At 45.0% G+C, this 18,688-nt stretch overlaps 1 protein-coding gene across 2 annotated transcripts in view; it reads right to left on the minus strand.

Annotated features, from left to right (window-relative positions):
- The window catches only part of CSMD2 (CUB and Sushi multiple domains 2), a 598,960-nt gene that overhangs the window by 12,338 nt on the left and 567,934 nt on the right, over nucleotides 1–18,688 (minus strand). For both annotated transcript variants that reach the window (XM_044237753.1, XM_044237754.1), the window contains 8 exons: nucleotides 18,483–18,665; nucleotides 14,417–14,593; nucleotides 13,088–13,267; nucleotides 12,476–12,649; nucleotides 5,732–5,905; nucleotides 5,388–5,461; nucleotides 2,111–2,222; nucleotides 1,374–1,553 (listed from right to left, as the gene is read on the minus strand). In XM_044237753.1, the coding sequence (XP_044093688.1) occupies nucleotides 1,374–1,553; nucleotides 2,111–2,222; nucleotides 5,388–5,461; nucleotides 5,732–5,905; nucleotides 12,476–12,649; nucleotides 13,088–13,267; nucleotides 14,417–14,593; nucleotides 18,483–18,665 (1,254 nt within the window). The remainder of the gene's footprint in view (nucleotides 1–1,373; nucleotides 1,554–2,110; nucleotides 2,223–5,387; nucleotides 5,462–5,731; nucleotides 5,906–12,475; nucleotides 12,650–13,087; nucleotides 13,268–14,416; nucleotides 14,594–18,482; nucleotides 18,666–18,688) is intronic.

Below are 18,688 nucleotides of genomic sequence, written 5' to 3' on the forward strand. Positions count from 1 at the left end.
AATGGTGCTGGGAAAATTGAACAGCTATGTATAGAAGAATGAAACTTGACCATTCTCTTATACCATACACAAAGACAATTTCAAAATGGATAAAAGACCTCAACTTGAGGCAGGAATCTATCAAAATCCTAGAGGAGAACATAGGCAGTAACCTCTTTGACATTGGCCACAGCAACTTCTTTCAAGACATGTCTCCAAAGGCAAAGGAAACAAAAGTGAAAATGAACTTTTGGGACATCATCAAGATCAAAACTTCTGCACAGCAAAGGAAACAATCAACAAAACAAAGAGGCAATGCACAGAATGGGAGAAGATATTTGCAAATGACAGTACAGACAAAGGACTGATATCCAAGATCTATAAAGAACTTCTCAAACTCAACACACACAAAACAGATAATCATGTCAAAAAATGGGCAGAAGACATGAACAGACACTTCTCCAAAGAAGACATACAAATGGCTAACAGACACATGAAAAAATGTTCATCATCATTAGCCATCAGGGAAATTCAAATCAAACCCATATTGAGATACCACCTTATACCAGTTAGAATGGCCAAAATTAACAGGACAGGAAACTACAAATGTTGGAGAGGATGTGGAGAAAGGGGAACCCTCTTACACTGTTGGTGGGAATGCAAGTTGGTGCAGCCACTTTGGCAAACAGTGTGGAGATTCCTCAAGAAATGAAAAATAGAGCTTCCCTATGACCCTGCAATTGCACTACTCGGTATTTACCCCAAAGATACAGATGTCATGAAAAAAAGGGCCATCTGTACCCCAATGTTTATAACAGCAATGGCCACGGTTGCCAAACTGTGGAAAGAACCAAGATGCCCTTCAATGGACGAATGGTTAGGAAGATGTGGTCCATATACACTATGGAGTATTATGCCTCCATCAGAAAGGACGAATACCCAACTTTTGTAGCACCATGGATGGGACTGGAAGAGATTATGCTGAGTGAAACAATAATTTTTTTAAGGTAAGTCTACCTTTTTTTTTTTTTTTTTAAGAGAAAGAGAGAAGGAGATAGATTGTGCATTCACGTGTGCGCGTGCGCACACACACACACACACACACACACTCTCTCTCTCTCTCTCAAATCAACCAACCAACCAACCAACAACTAACCAATCAATCTTTATACCCAGGCAGAAGGTAGCAAAATAAAACTTGTGATGGCCTCACTATGTGTCTCTCTAGACTGCTCTGGTTTCATCTCCTAGAGGTGTAATACCTCAGAAACTCAGAAGCAGGATCCAGCTCCTGGACATCATATTCCTTCCTTCTCTTTTGCTGTCTTCCACTCAAGCTCAGCTGTCACCTTTGGCTTCCCACCCTGGAAAGGTTTGCCAGGGGGCACACTCACCCAGGCAGATGGGTGGTTTGCCTGTCCAGCTGCCATCTGCTTTGCAGGTGCGGTGCTCGGAGCCACCCTTGAGGGAGAAACCCTCCTGGCAGGAATAGAGGAGTGTGTAGCCCATAGAGGGCAAGTCCAGGGCTCCGACGTTGGCATGGGATGGTGTCTCTGGCTGCTTGCAGTGGTGGGCTGGGTGAGAGAAAAGACAGTGTTGGACCTGGGAGATTAGGGTCTTTAGGAAGCCTTTTGATTATTCCTGTTCCTACATGGAACATCCCCTTCCTTTACCCTCTAGGCCCCTTTCATGTCTCCCATCCCCTCCCCACAACTACCCCTCAACCCCAGCCTTGAGGTCTAGACTTATGACCGGGATGGGGATGACATGGATCCTGGTTTAGTCATCCTTGGGGGGCCTGTAGCACTCTTCCTGGGGAAAGAGGAGGAATTATGGTCAAAAGCCTGAAATCCTTAATGAGGGGAAACCTTGTAGCAGTGAGTTTTTGCTGCCACTGGAAAGTTCTTTCTTTTTTGCTAAGGCATAGGAATTGCCTTCAAATATCAGAAAGGCTTTTGTGTGGAAATATCTTCCATGAGTCCCCAAGGGATAAGGACTACAAAGAAAGCAATATCGGTCCCAGTCATGAGCTCCCTGTCATTCAGAGCATTTGAGCATCTGGGTGCCCAGCTGGGGGAGGTAATGTGTTGCTGAGAGGAACTGTCAAGGTGCAGGGGAAGTCTGCACTCACGGACACAGTCGGGTGGGGTTCCGCTCCACGTGAGGTTGGGGAGGCAGGTCCTGGTGGTGGAACCCTGAAGCAGGTAACCTTTCTGACAACGGAAGAGCACTGTGCTTCCAACCTGTGGGGAGGATGGAAGCTTCCTTCATCCCCTCCTAGTGAGTGATGCTTCATACCCTGTCAATTGACTACTTAGTTTCCCATCACCCAGCTCCTGCCCACACCATTGCCTCCACCTGAAACTTCCTTCCACTTCTCTGCCTGGTTAAATATTATTTACCCTTTGAGGCAGCTGTTGTACCTCTTCCACTGGCCCTTACCCAAGCCCCGAGCCAGAGAAGTGCTCTTCTCAGATGGAGCATGCTCTGCTGCAGTGGACAGATGCCTGACTCAGAATCAGAAGACCCTGGTCTGACTTCTGGCTTTGATCTTTGCTCATGGAATGACAAGTTGCTGGGAACTCAATGCCCAAGTCTTCCTGTGCAGAATGAGGGACTACTGGCCCCACCATGCATACAGCACAGTGTCATGACAGTCAAATGCAGTGTTGGATTTGAAAGCCTTTTTATAAAATGAGACGCACTGCCCAACCCAGAGTCATGACTTGTTTGTGTCTCTTCCATGAGTCTACACATTAAGGGAGACTTGTCTCCTTATAGAGAGCTTCCACAAAGATCCTGGCACTTGCTTAATGAGTATCTGTTGGGCAGATTCACCACCCTGCTACCATCTCTACCTCTGATCATTTGTCCCTTCCCCCAGCCCCGTGTCCACCAGCCCTCATTGTCCCATGTGACACCCCTGCAACCACCAGCTCCATCTCTCCCTCTGTCCTCTGCATGGCGGCTTCCTAAGCAGGAACTCTGATGTCCCAGTTTCCCAGCTGGAAATACTCGAATGTCCCTTTTACCTATGGGAGCAAAATTCCAATGCCAAGTGAAACACTTGACTTCCACTCCCTTCCTCCAGGCCCTTCCACTTCTTCTGGAATTTCATCCTCTCATTCAGCAATGGCCCCTCTATCCATCCAGGTGTGCCGATCAAAACCTTCAAGGAAGTCTTGATTCCTCCCTTTACTTCGACCCCTCACTCCAATCCATCAGCATGTTGTCTTGGTTCTGCCTCTGTCTGTTGGTTCTGCCTCCACAGTCCATCCTGACCCCTTCATTTCTCTTTGTGTCACTGTCACTACCTCGCCCTTCTCCCAGAGCCACAGCAGCAATGCCCTACTTGTTCAGGTTCCTTTGTTCTAACCCCCTATTATTCACTCTCTCTGCAGCATGCAAATGATGGATCACAGTCCCCTTCAAATGGTTTCCTGTGACATTTAGAATAAAATCCAAAATGTTTACCATGGCCTCAAGGGCCCTAGGTGACCTGACCTGTGGCTTTTTCTTTTATAAAAAATTATTACTTGCTATTTGATGCATGCAAAAGAATATATGGAATGTACATGGAAAGGAATTATTATAAGAAATTGGGCACATTAACATTAGCAACGCACTTTTACTCTCTGCAACTTTCCCTGGCCCGTTGTTCCTCACTCCTCGGCTCCCCATCAGCAGTAACCACTATCTTGAATTTTGTGTTTTTAATTTCTTTGCTTTGTTAGAAAATAATTCTATCACACACATGCACATATATCTCTAATCATAAGTCCTTCGTAGTTTTAATCTTTATAGAAACAGCATCATTCCACCTTATCTTCTTTTTTTTTTTTTTTTTTCCCACCTTATCTTCTGATATAATGTTTCTAAGATTCACCCACTTAGTGTAGATCTGTATTCATTGCAGGAATGTAGTCCTGCATTCCTTATCATCTGATCATCTGATCAATGTCATCTTATCATCTGATACAATGTTTCTAAGATCCATCCAGTGTAGATCTGTATTCAATGCAGGAATGTAGTCCTGCATTCATTGTCACTGTGGTGACTTCACAGTTTTTCTCAGATCTCGGTAATATACGCAAGGGTTTCTCTGGGGTTAGTTTCCAGGAATGGAGCTTCTGGGTTGCAGACTGTGTGACTATTTAACTTTAACAGACGGTGCCCAGTTGTTTTCAAACCCTGCCTCGCTCCCCAGCTACATCTCCTCCTCCGCTCACACTGCTCTGGACTTGCTGGCTTGCCTGCTTTCTACTCCGCCAAGCTGCTAAGTGCTCCCCCACATTGGTGCCCCTTTGCACCGGCCACTCCCCCTGCCAGGGATGCCCACCCCACTCTGCACAGGGCTGGCTCTTCTCAATCTGGAGGCCACAGCTCAATTTGAAGCTCCTCCCTCACCACATTCCCTAAAACAGCAGCCCACCCTGTCACACCCCTTGCTTTTAGATGGGTAGGGCTTACTGCTCTCAGAAGTTATCCTGTTTTATTGTCCCAGCTAGAGACCTTCTTAGAGTGGGCACCTAGCCTGTCTTGTTCCCACTGCATTCCTAGTACCTGGAAAGTTTATGACAGTAAATATTTGTTACATTAACACAGATTGGCCGAATAAGTCATACTCCTTGGCTGGATTGCATCGTGCCATTTCTCCTGGGCGCATTTCAGGCTCCAGCTAACTGTCCTGTCTTTTTTTTTTTTTAAAGATTTTATTTATTTTATTTGACAGATAGAGATCACAAGTAGGCAGAGAGGCAGGCAGAGAGAAAGGGAGGAGGAAGCAGGCACCCCGCCGAGCAGAGAGCCCAACTCGGGGCTTGATCCCAGTACCCCAGGATCATGTCCTGAGCCGAAGGCAGAGGCTTTAACCCACTGAGCCACCCAGGCACCCCTAATTGTCCTGTCTTGAACACACCTTTCAGGCTTCCTGTTCTCTGTTCCAAGTGTCCCATCCCAGGCTGTCCAAATCCCTGCCTCCTCCTGAAGCTCTTTCTGAGATGTTCCCATGGAGCCTGCCTGCTGTGTGGCAATTGCTCCTTCCTACCACTCTGAGCCCTGTATCTGTAGGGAGTGTATTGGTGCCATGCAGACAGAAGGTTGTCTGTCTCACTCATTTCTGTCTTCCCACAACTGCCTGTGCCAACTGCAGGGGGCTGCTGGGAAGTGTTTGCATCACTATGTGAGAATCTCTTCTGCGTCTGTTTCTCGGATTGCTGTCAGTGCCTCTGTTTCTGCAGGCTGCTCCCATGTGGCATGGTTCAAAGACACAGAACACTTTCTGCCTCCAGCTTCCAAGGTCTTGTTTCCACCCATGCTGTTTCGGGGAAGATCCCTGAGCCCCTGAGGCTGACAATGATAGACAGGGACAGGGGGCAGGAAGGCCAGATCCTGGCTGATTTCATTACCTGGTATCCCTGGGAATTGTTCTGTATCCCGAACTGCGGCACACCGGGGTCTGCACACATGGTCAGCGTTGGGTCTAGGTTGCAAAACAGAGAAACAGACCCCATGGTCAGTGAGGCTCTCATTGCGTCCACTCACTCTGAGACACAGGTGTAGGAGGGAAAAATGGAGCCACATCCTGCCTCCCACACCTGTTATGGCTCCTCCCGAGGCATACCCTTGCACCATCTATGTGATTCCTGGAAGCACACTCACTCTGGGTATTTTCAACTTCACTTTAAGAAGTTTTAAGAAGCTCGGGAGGATGCCCACCAGCTTGCCCACTCTTTCCCAGACCATCTCTCACCTATGCAGCTGGGCTGGGTGCCACTCCATGTCCCATCTGACTGGCAAAACCTCCTTGGAGAGCCCACCAGCACCAGAGGGGGCTGGCAGGAGAAGGAGACGGACGACCTGTAGGAGAAGCCTCGGTCCTCTCTCCTGCCACGGGCTGGGACGCCAGGATCTCCGCAGAACACAGCTGGGAAGACGAAGGGAGAAAGGCAGGTCCGAGATGCTTTCTAGAGCCCTGTCTGTCACCCTAGGCTGGCTCTCCTCCAAGTGCCAGTTGGACTCTGCCAACAGGGGCAGCCCTGAGTCAATAGTCACCATTCCCTCACACACCTGCTGTTCTGTGCATCCTCTCCTTCCCATATTCAAGATGCTTGTTAATAATCACCCAAGAAATGAAGCAATGTTTTAGGAAGTTAAATTGAGAGAAAGTCAACTACAACTCATTTCCCAAAACTTTTCCCCATTTTCATGCTCACTCCCTTCTAGTCTTCGCTGAGTCATCTGTAAGCTTGTGTGTGGCTGTGAACCCCACTTCCCAGTGGTGTGAACCTTGCTTTGTTCACTTACTAGCCTGTAAACAGTTTCCACATTTATGACACCATTATCACTTATTGGCTACATCATTTTGCCATGAGAGGTTGTGCCGTAATTGCTGTTCATCATAGCCATTATATTAGGCATTTTCTATTACTATACCATTAGACCCTGCTAATGTTTTCTTGTGGGGATCCTCTAGGAGTGGACTTAGTATGTTTGAGTGAGTTTGCAGCTCCTGGTGTATAAGCTGAATGTCTTTCCAAAGGGTTTGCATTTACACTGCTGTGGGTATGCACGTGCCCATTTCACTGAGATCTGCAGAGAGATTGCCTAAAGAATGATCACGTGACAGCAAACAGAATAAACACAGGGCCCTCTTCTGTCCCTTCTGCTCAGCGTCTTATTTGCACATATGGTTTACTAAAAATGCTTACTTTCTTAGGACACTGCAGAAACAGGCCTGTGTTCTAAAGGGGGCTGACAGCAAATGTGATTTTGATGCCTTGAAAATAAGCATCTATGAATAAATAAAGGGATTCTATCTGTGTTTTTATTCTTAGAAACAATATACTTTTCTACAGCTCTCAAGACCAGAGATGCCACATAACAAAGAGCCAGTGGTGTTTGGTGTGGCGGGAGCAGGCCATGGGACAACCAGTACGCTTGGGTTGTGCCAGTTAGAAAGCACGGGGAGTTTGCACTTCTTTCCCATAAATACTCCTGCAGCAGTTCTCGTAGCTGCCACGAGGAGTGGCCAGATGTGTCCCCTGTACTCTATGAATGTGCTCTACTTAAAAGAAAGGGCCTCGTGCCGATTATATGTGGCTTTGGGGTTCCATTGACTGAAGCACTCTAAAATGCAAAATTAAATTTTATGTCTATCTTTTTTCCTGTTTTAAAAGTTCTCGTGGTGATAATACAGGCTGTAAATTTGAGTAGGAATTTTAGAGAAAATTGTCTGGAGAAATGATTGTTTTCACACTAGACTTTGTCACTAACACACTAGGTCAGGTCCTTTTCCTAAGTCTTATCTTCCCCACTAGCCACCTGAGAAGGGACTTCTGCCTGCCTCTCAGGATATCTTGTTGTGAGAATCAGATGTGACCATGTGTGCAAACATCCCCTGAGGAGGCAGCACAAAGCCTGTGAAATGTAAAATGTTATCTCTGTGGATGGACTGACATGCTGTGACCTCTCAGTGGAGGAGTTCACATGTGGGAATCAGAGCAAACCTAACGGCACAATGTAACTCCTCTTCCTCATCCCCATTTTGCCTTGAATTAAATTCACTTTCTTCTCTATTAATTTTCAAACAGCATTTAACAAACCTCCTCAGGTCCTGATTTTCTGCTGCTTCTGGCACCAAATAAGTCTATAGATATGAGCCCTGCCTCTTGAGATCTTAGAATCTAAGCTGGTTAAACCAGGAGGGTATAAAAGGTGAAAGATACAGATAAATAACATGGCTTGAGCATCAATAAAATTTGTTGAAAGTACACAAGTGCATTAGGGACTCAGGGGAAGAAGTAGAAGTTGTGCATTTGGAAATAGTGGGATCCAGGGAAGAAGTCAACTTGAAGCTGCTTTACTTAAGACAGGGGAGCTGTCCAGCCAAATGGGAGGTGGCATGGAAAGAGCTGAGTGGGTCTGGGGAAGCACGTAGGAAGTGGTGAGGCTGAAAATGAACTTGATCCTGATGTGTTACAGTATGGGGACAAAATCCCTGCCCACGTTTAGGGAGTTACATAAGACGAAAAAGTGGTGTTATGAGGGATATGTTTGCAGCAATACAGCAAGAAAGTGACTAGGTCCAAAAGCAGATCTATGGAGGAAGAGATGCAGTCTGGAGGAGGGAAGTGAGAGTACCAAGCACTGCAGAAGTTGCAAAGTTGAGAAACAGTGATAAGAATTTGAAAGGTTACTGCACATCTCAATGGTCAGCCGCTTGGCCACAGAAAATATGTGTGGAGCACAGCAAGTTAGAAATAAATATATTGTTGGAGAGGATGTGGAGAAAGGGGAACCCTCTTACACTGTTGGTGGGCATGCAAGTTGGTGCAACCACTTTGAAGAACAGTGTCGAGATTCCTTAAGAAATTAAAAATAGAGCTACCCTATGACCCTGTAATTGCACTACTGGGTATTTACCCTGAAGATACAGATGTAGTGAAAAGAAGGGCCATATGCACCCCAATGTTCATAGCAGCAATGGCCATAGTCACCAAACTGTGGAAAGAGCTAAGATGCCTTTCAACAGACAAATGGTTAAAGAAGATATGGTCCATATATACAATGGAGTATTATGCCTCCATCAGAAAGAGTGATTACCCAACTTTTGTATCAACATGGATGGGACTGGAGGAGATTATGCTGAGTGAAATAAGTCAAGCAGAGAAAGTCAATTATCATATGGTTTCACTTACTTGTGGAGCATAAGGAATAACATGGAGGACTTTAGGAGAAGGAAAGGAAAAGTGAATTCGGGGAAATCGGAGGGGGAGATGAACCATGAGAGACTGTGGACTCTGAGAAACAAACTGCGGGTTTTAGAGGGGAGAGGGGTGGGGAGTTAGGTGAGCCTGATGGTGGGTATTAAGGAGGGCACGTATTGCATGGAACACTGGGTGTGGTGCATAAACAATGAATCTTGGAACACTGAAAAAATAAAATAAAATAAAAAAAAAAGAAATAAATATATTTGACTTCTTTATAGCACACTACAAGAACACTGACTAGCAGAGTTACAGTTCCCCAAGACGTCACTTCAAGCGTGAAGAACAACCTTCATTCTATAATGTGAATGTGTGTGTGTACACAGAGTCAAGAGGTTCATAATCATATACAAAATAAAATGGAAGCAGGCTAGTATCTAAAATCTTGAAAGAACTTACCAGATCAACACCCAAAAACCAAAAATTCCCACCAAGAAATGGGCAGAAGACATGCACAAACATTTCTCCAAAGAACAGACATGCGAAAAAATGCTCGACATCAGGGAAATACAAATCAAAAGCACAGTGAGAAACTACCTCACACCGGCCAGAATGCTTAAAATTAACATGGGGAAACAACAGATGTTGGCGAGGATGCGGAGAAAGGGGAACTCTGTTGGTGGGAATGCAAGCTGGTGCAGCCACTCTGGAAAACAGTATGGAGGTTTTCCTCCAAAAATTAAAAGTAGAGCTACCCTACAGCCAGCCCTGCAATTGCACTACTAGGTATTTATCCAAAGGATACAAACACAGTGATTTGAAGGGACACTTGCACCTCAGTGTTTATGGCAGCAATGTCCACAATAGCCAAACTATGGAAAGAGCCCTGATGTCCATCAACAGATGAATGGATAAAGAAGATGTAGTATATATATACACACAATGGAATATTACTCAAGTCCCCTCTCCCCCCCAAAAAATCTTGCCACTTGCAATGATGTGGATGGAACTAGAGGGTACTTGCTAAGAGAAATAAGTTAGTTGGAGAAAGACAAATACCACATGATTTCACTCATATGTGGAATTTATGAATTGAAACAGATGAACATAGGGGAAGGGAAGGAAAAATAAAATAAGATGAAAAGAGGGAGGCAAACCAAAAGAGACTCTTAATCACAGGAAACAAACTGGGGGTTGCTAGAGGGGAGGGAGAATGGGGTAACAGGGTGGTAGACATTAAGGAGGGTATGTGATGTAATGAACACTGATGTAATTAACATCTGAAGGCTGATGAATCACTAAATTCTATGAAACTAGTAAAGAAGTATGAAAAAAAAGATGCATTCTAAAAAAAAAAAGAAAACAGGACCAGCAGCCTATGCTAATAGAAGCCTCTATGAGAACTGGGGAGTCTAGACTAACCAATCAGAAGTTAGTTAAAGGCTGACTTGATAAGAAGTTACCAAATCTAGGAAGAGGCAGCTCAATGAATAAGAAGTACAAATAGATGACAAAGAAAAAGCAACTCTGTCTTGCTGATAAGAAACGTGATACCACTAGGGAAATACAAATCAAAACCACAATGAGATACCACTTCACACCAGTCAGAATGGCTAAAATTAACAAGTCAGGAAATGACAGATGTTGGAGAGAATGCGGAGAAAGGGGAACCCTCCTACACTGTTGGTGGGAATGCAAGCTGGTGCGGTCATTCTGGAAAACAGCATGGAGTTTCCTCCAAAAGTTGAAAATAGAGCTACCCTATGATTCAGCAATCGCACTACTGGGTATTTACCCTAAAGATGCAAATGTAGTGATCCAAAGGGGCACGTGCACCTGAAGGTTTATAGCACCAATGTCCACAATAGCCAAACTATGAAAAGAACCTAGATGTCCATCAACAGATGAATGGATAAAGAAGATGTGGTATATATACATGATGGAATACTATGCAGCCATCAAAGAAATGAAATCTTGCCATTTGCAACGACATGGATGGAACTACAGGATATTATGCTGAGCGAAATAAGTCAATCAGAGAAAGTCAATGATCATATGACCTCCCTGATATGAGGAATTTGAGAGGCAGAGTGGGGGATTTGGGGGGTAGGGAAGGAAAAAAATGAAACAAGATGGGATCGGGAGGAAGACAAACCATAAGGGACTCTTAATCTCACAAAACAAACTGAGGGGTGCTGGGGAGAGGTGGGGTGTGGAGAGGGTGGTGGGGTTATGGACATCTGGGAGGGTATGTGAAATGGTGAGTGCTGTGAAGTGTGTAAGCCTGACAATTCACAAACCTGTACCCCTGGGGCAAATAATACATTATATGTTAATAAAAATAATTAATAAACAAAAGAAACATGATGCTAATGAAAACAATGAGATACGTTTTTAAACTTCTTGGGCTGGTAATTATTAAAAAATATTGTCAAAATTCATTGTTAATGAGGCTGTGAGTCAAGGAATATTTTCAGAAACGGCTGGTGGGAGAGTGAGTTGGGGCTCTTTTTCTAGAAGACAGTTTGGCAACATGTGTCAAGACGTATTGAATGCATGCCTGCTGGCTCAGCATTTTCTCTCTCCTAGGACTTTACCACAAGAGTAAAGAAAGGTTATCCTCAAGAAGATTGGTGGCAGAACTGCTTCTCATGTGATTAAACTGGAGAGACCTAAATTTATCACCAGTAGGAGAAGATTAAACCAGTTGTGGATTAAAAAAGGTGGTGATGGCCTATCAATGAAGGCAAGTCACAAACTAGCTTGCACAGCATGATTTAATACCATTTGCAGAAAACTGTACTGCTGTCTGTCCAAAGCATTGTGGTTGGGGTGGAAGCACAGTCAAGAACTCAGACAGACCTGGTTCTCTTCAGGCAGCCAGAGTTCACAGGACTGTTATGTTCTTCTTTGTATTTTCAGATACATTTACATTTTTTTTTTTTGATGACCATACTTCATTGTTCAGAGGCAATTTAGCTTTTTCTCAAGAAGAAAAGCAGGGTTTCTGAGTCCAGACTCAACTCTGAGACTTGCTACCTTCCTAATGTTTCTCTGGAGGTGTACAAAGGGCCTGAGGGACTGACCAGGCACCCAGTGCTGCCTTTCCTGTGTCCACATTTGAATTACCGCTCCCAGTTCCTGCTGAAATTTCCCAAACTGAAGCAAATTTTCAGAAGTACCAATACAATGTCATGAGTATGTTGATAGTTTTCTACAGGATTAGATAAATGCCTAGTAGAAAAAAAATTAGGTCTTCTACTTGTCCAAAGCATGGACACTGAGAGAATCTTCCAGAGTCCAATTATGTGGTGTGACAGGAATAAGTGAGGAAGTGAGCTCTGGGGTAGACCTGGGCTCTTGGGGTCATGATTAGGCCAGGTGGATAAGAAATAAACTCTTTCATCAAAAAATCATGTATGCTCCAGGAACATTTTCTCTGCAGGCTATTTTTCATAGAGACAGGCACATTTCCAGCATGAGTGCCTTCCAGATCTTTGGGAACTATTCTATCCAGTAAACAACCTTTCATGTTAAGAAACACCTCCCTTTTCTCTGGCTTAATTTCCTTTCATTGTGACGCCACATGGTGTCCAGGGCTCAGTGGGATATTCTTATTGTTTTCTTTTAAACTCCCTTTAAGAGTGTCTTTGGCAAAGCCGCTCCCTGATTTTGGTGGGGGGATAGTTATTACCTACTCCAGGCCTACCAATAGCAGAGCTCTGAGGAGGGAAGGGAAGGAACCAGCAGATAAGATGCACAAAGGCCCTGTTCATAAGCAAACTTACGGAAACACTGAGGCAACTCTCCAGTCCAGGATCCATTCCCTTCACAGGTGAGCACCGCAGGCAGGGACAGCTGGTACCCCTCCAGGCAGGCATATGTCACACTTGAGCCCCACATGAAGTCAGATCCCACCACTTTCCCATTGGGGATGAGCTGAGGTGGCTTGCATATGATAGCTGGGGGGAGGGGGAAACCAAAGCACACTGAGTTCCAGTGCTATCCTAGGGCAGGCCCTAGGCCCAACTCCCCAGCACCAATGTCACTGGCTACCTTGTACCTACTGAGAGTCTAGGCTTAGCAGGGAGAATCAGGAATGCTCCCTCTTAGTTTGGAAGCCAGGGGTTCTTTTGTATTTTACAATGCCCTCAAGTGTGACAACCCACTCCTTTGTCTGCATAGTCCTTCCCTTGATGTTCAGAGACCAGGACTTACCTTGGTACCTCTGTTTCCCTCCTTGTAGATGTTCAGGGATTAGTCCTCACCTCACACCCCCCATGACAAGATGGTATTAGGGCTCTGCCTCCTCTGTTCCCACCCTGCTACATGTTCAAGGCCATGTCTCACTTTTGTATCTTCTTTGGCCCTGTGTCCACATGAGCAGCCCTCAGACACACCTTTGCAGACTGGCTTGGTACCATTCCATGTCCGGTCCTTGGTGCAGCTCAGCACAGACACCCTATGTGACTCCATCATGTAGCCAGGGATGCACTGAAACGTCACGGTTTTGTTGTACCTGAAGTCATTGCCCAGCCGGAGGCCATTGGCTGGAATCCCAGGGTCACCACAGTTTATGACTAGGAGAAGGGAGATAAAGTGTGTTTTACTCTAGGTACAGACCTCATTTCTCCCCAGCATTCCAATGCCATCCCTAGTATTCCCTGCACACATCCAGGAGGGAAGAATCAGATCAGAGATGCCCTGACTTCCCAGGTTCCTGGCTGGGCGCTGCCCTTTCTAAAGTCCCTCTGGCCATGTCTCTCCGCGAAGGCCCTCCCACATCCTTACTGTCCTCGCCCCCACCATCCTTTAGCACCCCAGCAACTTGGACTATGAGGACCATCTTTATTCAAAGCCCACTCCTTTCAGAGGAAGTACCCAGAGAGCCTAGTTCCCAAATGAGGCTGGGGCTCAGAGAGGGAGGTTTTCAGATTGAAGAGCCTGTGTTATTGGACCTCGGCAGACAATTTGTCCACTGAGGGGCGCATGCTATTACCTGTTGTTCTGCCTAGGAGGCCTCTGTAGGGCCAGCGGCTTAGAAGCAGGGTCTTATAACCTTGCAATGGTCCTATCTTTGCTATGGTATTGAGTGAGCTCTGGCCTCGAAACAGAAGTGAACTTGACATGGGATTTAGGGAGACATCTGAAATCATAGGCTAGGGCTTAGAAAGGGCTGGTGTTCTCAGATACCTTTATCTTACTACTTCCCTCTGTCTGGGACCCACAGTGATTTAGTTCCCAAGGAAAAAGTTCCGGGGCTGCCCCAGAGAAGAGCAGGGAATGGGACCAATGGGGCTATATGAGGCTTGAGAGCAAGGTAGGGGGGATCGGTGGGGATGGGTCCAAGGCTGAGAGAAACCCACGAAGATGGTGGAAGGCAATAGCCATAGGGGTTTGCCACAGAAGAGAACAAGGAAGCCTAAGGAACTATTGAGAGCCTGAGGAAGAGCAGATATATACACCCTTCCCCTCCCTGAGCCTCAGTCATCTCATATGTCAAGTGGGCTGTGGTGGGAACCAAATGACATGATGCAAATCAAATCAGACACTTAGCTGATTTGACACTTATGCAGTATGTGCTCAGTAAATAGACCCTGTCATTTGGGAGTAAGTCCCCACACTTTGGCCAGCCTTCCCAGTCTCCACAGACAGCCTTCACTGGTGTGGAGGAGCCCAATTGTCTTGGCCACCACTTGCCACAGAGCCCAGAGGGCCTGGGCTCTCACCTATGCACTCCGGGTCACTGCCTGTCCAGGTGCCATTGACCGAGCAGTGTCGGCTGAGCAGGCCCGTGGCGTAGTAACCTTCCCGGCACTCGTAGACGATGGAGCTGGAGAAGCCCAGGCCGTCACTGAACAGGACATGGGCATTGCTTGGAGTCCCGGGGTTCCCACAAGAGATCACTAGGAAGCCAGAGAAGTGCATTATTCACCAGAACCAGGGTGGGCATCAGCTGGGAGGCTGAGAGCGGCCCAGAGGGCAAACGGCAGCCTACATCAGGACTCTATGATTGAAATGCCTCTCAGGCTGCTTTTGTGTCTGATCATCTCGCCCCCGGAGGGGAAGGAGAGATCTGAATTCTTCTTCTTCTTCTTCTTTTTTTTTTTTAAGTGAAAAATTTACCTGTTTTATTATCCCACCTAAAATTTTAGACAACTCTTTAATATCGCCAAATAGCCAACCGTGCCTAACTGACCTCAATTGTACTCTCTCCTGCCTTTTTTTTACGGTTGATTTGTTTGAATCATGATCCAATATGACTTTGAAAAGCCATACCTCCCAGCCTCTTTAAATTCCGAGATCCCTGTTCCCTCTCCCAGAATTTATCTGTAAATTCTCCAGTGCAATTTCCCATTTCCCAGATGTTGCTAAGTGCACCAGTGAGGTGCTCTTCCCCATGTTGCTCTGTCCCCTGTAGTTCCTTTGAGTCAAGTTCAGTTTTTAGCAAGGGTGCTTCATAGGCGGTCCTGTCTTTCCTACTGCACCTCATCAGGAGGCACAGGACATCTGGCTGTTTCCTTGCTCGTGATGTTGAGGCTGATGGAATGGATTCAGGTAAGCCTGCCTCTCCTGGTGTTACAGAGTCCCTGTTTGTGGTTCACTCAATGGTTTAAGCAGCACTGATTGTTGACTAGATTTGTTATTTCATTAGGGGACAGAAAATGGTGATATCTAATTTGATAATTCTTTCTGCATTAGCTAGAGTTTTTTTTTTAATATTTGAATTTCAGATCATCTTTTTTAAAGATTTTATTTTATTTTTTTGCTAGAGTTATTTAATAAATAAATAGAGTTCTTTAATAAAGAACTTACGCATCATCAAACATTTGTTTTTCCTGAAATACAATTCATAAAGGAAGGCTGGATAGTGTTTGGTTTTCTTTCTTATCCAATGTCAGAATAATGATTTGGTTTCCTAGCGAGCTCCAAAGTAGTCATCTTTGACGTGGATTTAAACTTATTTTATTATGTTGCCATCCACTGCCACTATTCTTCTTTTTTAAAAAAATTTATTTAAATCCAATTAGCCAAGGTATAGCCACAATTATTCTTTTTTTTCTTTTTGCCACAATTATTCTTATTGATGCTTAAATTATCCCATCTTTGGGTAAGGGGAGCCTCTCCATGCTGGCTTCTGTGTTCCTCTGACACAATCCTACTTGTCTATGTTAGATTCCTTGCTGGAGGGACAAGATGTTCCATGTTCATCTTGTATATTCTGCCCCAGTCCTGGAATCAGTCATTTCTCTAAAGAGTTCTGGTTTCTTTTAATGGAGAATGGATTTAAAAAATGTAATCTGAAAATTAAGGGTACCCATTGCTACTGAGCTGGTCATTGATACAGACTTCTAGAATGGGTAGAGCTGGGAAAAAAACTTTTTAAGTTGAAAATCCATTATGAGTTTATGCTGATGTTACCAATCCAAATTTAGGATTATGAGTTTTCTTAACTTCTTTATTTTTATATCTCTTGAATGCTGAAAATCTTGGTTCTTAATGACAGATAATTTTAATTTGTTTTCAAAAAGTTTCAGGATAGTAATGTCAATATTATTAGTAATAATATGATTGCTGAAAAACAATTGAAGATTTTATTGTCATTCTCTTTGTCCTCAGGGCACATATGCCATGGTCAAATTCCACTTTTTTCAGGTCATTTGAAATAATTCTCCGGATTGTTAAGTGACTAGTTTGATAAGTAGTTAAGTTCATTTGTTTTCATTTTGATTTTGCTATTTAGAGATTGCTTGTTTCTAATCTTTGATTTAATTTTACTTTGCTTAGTGTATACAACATTTATGTTATGTGGTCCCAAAGTCAAATCTACAAATGATTCCTATATAATGAGCACAACAGGTAGTCTTTAACACCCACAGATTCAACAATATTTGTGCTGCCTAGGTGCTGGAAACATAATTAGGGAGTCATGTCCCCTGCCCTTCAGGAGCCCAGTCCATCTTAAGGACCTACTTATAAACAGTAGAATTAAAATATGATGTAATAATTGTTATACTTGAAGGGAAAAAAAAACACACTAAGAAGGGAGGAGCTTATTGGGGCTGAAGGTAGGAATCTGAGTAGTCCCTTAAAAGGTAAGTGGAAACTCACCAAGGAAAGTCATGAAGAATTGTGTCCATATCATACACACACTCATCTAACAAACATTTACTTCCAGGTCCATACTCTAAGCCACCCACTTTCTGTTCCCGAACACTCCTGGCATGGTGACTGACTCCAGGCTGGGATACCTACTATAGTATTTGGCATGAAAGGGGACCCGAGTCACAGTGGATATTTGAGAATGCACTAAATTCTCCCCCCTGCCAACATTCTCTCCCATACTCTCCCATAGACCTCTTAACTATGCCTACAAAATCCTATGGAAACAGGGGTGCCTGGGTGGCTCAGTTAAGCGTCTGACTCTTGATCTCAGCTCAAGTATAGATCTCAGGGTCCTGAGTTCGGGCTCCTGCTGGGTGTGGAGCCTACTTGAAAAAAAGTCCCGTGGAAACTAACTTTGCCAAAGCACTGTCCACAAGGCAGGACTTCAGGCAGACAAGTGGGAGAGGGCACTGGCTCCATCTGTATCCTTTCCTGGGCAGGTGTCCCGTGATCAGGGGCCAGAACATCTCCCCGCACTCTGTAGGACTTATACTGCAACCTCAATTTCAAGGTCCATTCCCTCACCATTGCCCCTTATCTCTTCAGCTCATACCCTCTGGGATTCATTCTCTGGGGATATTTTGGTTCCAATGGCACTGATAATCCAAGGATCCCACCACTTTTCATTGTCTTTTACTCCACTCATAAACCTGCTCCCTACTTACCCAGCATAGATCCATCGTAATCCCTCTCCCTCGCATTTAACCTCTCCTCACTTGCTACTTACTGCCAACATCTTAGCTGCCTGATAAAACCCCTAACTGTACACCCACAGCTTCACCTACCCTATGTCTGCACCTCTGGAGCAAAATGCGGCTTAAACAAAAGCACAGGCCAGTGCTGACTACTCTCACTTAGGGGAGCCCTTGGTGCTGTCTGGCAATGATACGGTTCCCTATTCGACTCCCAGGCCCCCCTTGCTAGGTGACTGTTTCATATGGTTTCCTTCCTCTTCCAGCACCTTCTCACACACCCTTATCTCAGCGGCTACACAGATTCCTCATTAGGAGAGTGCTATGCAGGCTGTATTTTAGAGAGAGACAGAGAGATCCTGGGAGCAGGTACAAAAAGTTGGACTCTGGGGAGAGAGGTTTTAAAATAAAGTTATTTTCAGAAATTCAAGATTGTGTGGAGAAATCTAATTTCTCCCCCTGGAGCTACCTCAGGAAACATCAGTAGGGAATTCTATTACCTTTAAAGGGTCTTTTAAAAATGAGATTTGTATTTCTTTTGGCACCTTGGATATCTGTGTAACAGTCTCTTCCCTTAAACTAAACTCCAAGAGGGCGAGGTGTGTCTGTCTCGGCACTGTTGTATTCCCAGTACCTAATACAGTATTTGGCACATGGTTGTTGGAGCTGTATGGGAAATAAATGAATAAATGGGGCTAAACTTTGTTGCTTCTGGTTTCTTCCCCTCTTAGGTGAGGGTGGGGATTATGTTTATTTTTGGATTACTAGTGAGCATGACTGAGAACTCTCTGTTGACTACTATCCTCCAGGCCAAGGGTTCCAACAGGGCCATGGATTTTGTCTGCGAATGTGGGGGCAGGTGCTCGGGAGCAGGCAACTTGGGGGAAGAGCAGCTGGGGTGGGCAAAAGGGAAAAGCAGAATGGTCACATACATTACCTCCACACTCAGGCTGCATGCCGCTCCACGAGCCATTGGCTTGACAAGTCCGCTCAGACGATCCCCGGAGCATGTGGCCAGCTTCACAGCTGAAACGCATCAGACTGCCTGGGGCAAAGCTATCCCCCAGACGGATGCCGTGGGCTGGGATCCCTGGGTCACCACAGGTTCCCGTGCTGGTTCCTATGGATCAGAACCAAACAAAC

Source organism: Neovison vison, chromosome 2 (assembly GCF_020171115.1).
Source record: "Neovison vison isolate M4711 chromosome 2, ASM_NN_V1, whole genome shotgun sequence".
NCBI lineage: Eukaryota > Metazoa > Chordata > Mammalia > Carnivora > Mustelidae > Neogale > Neogale vison.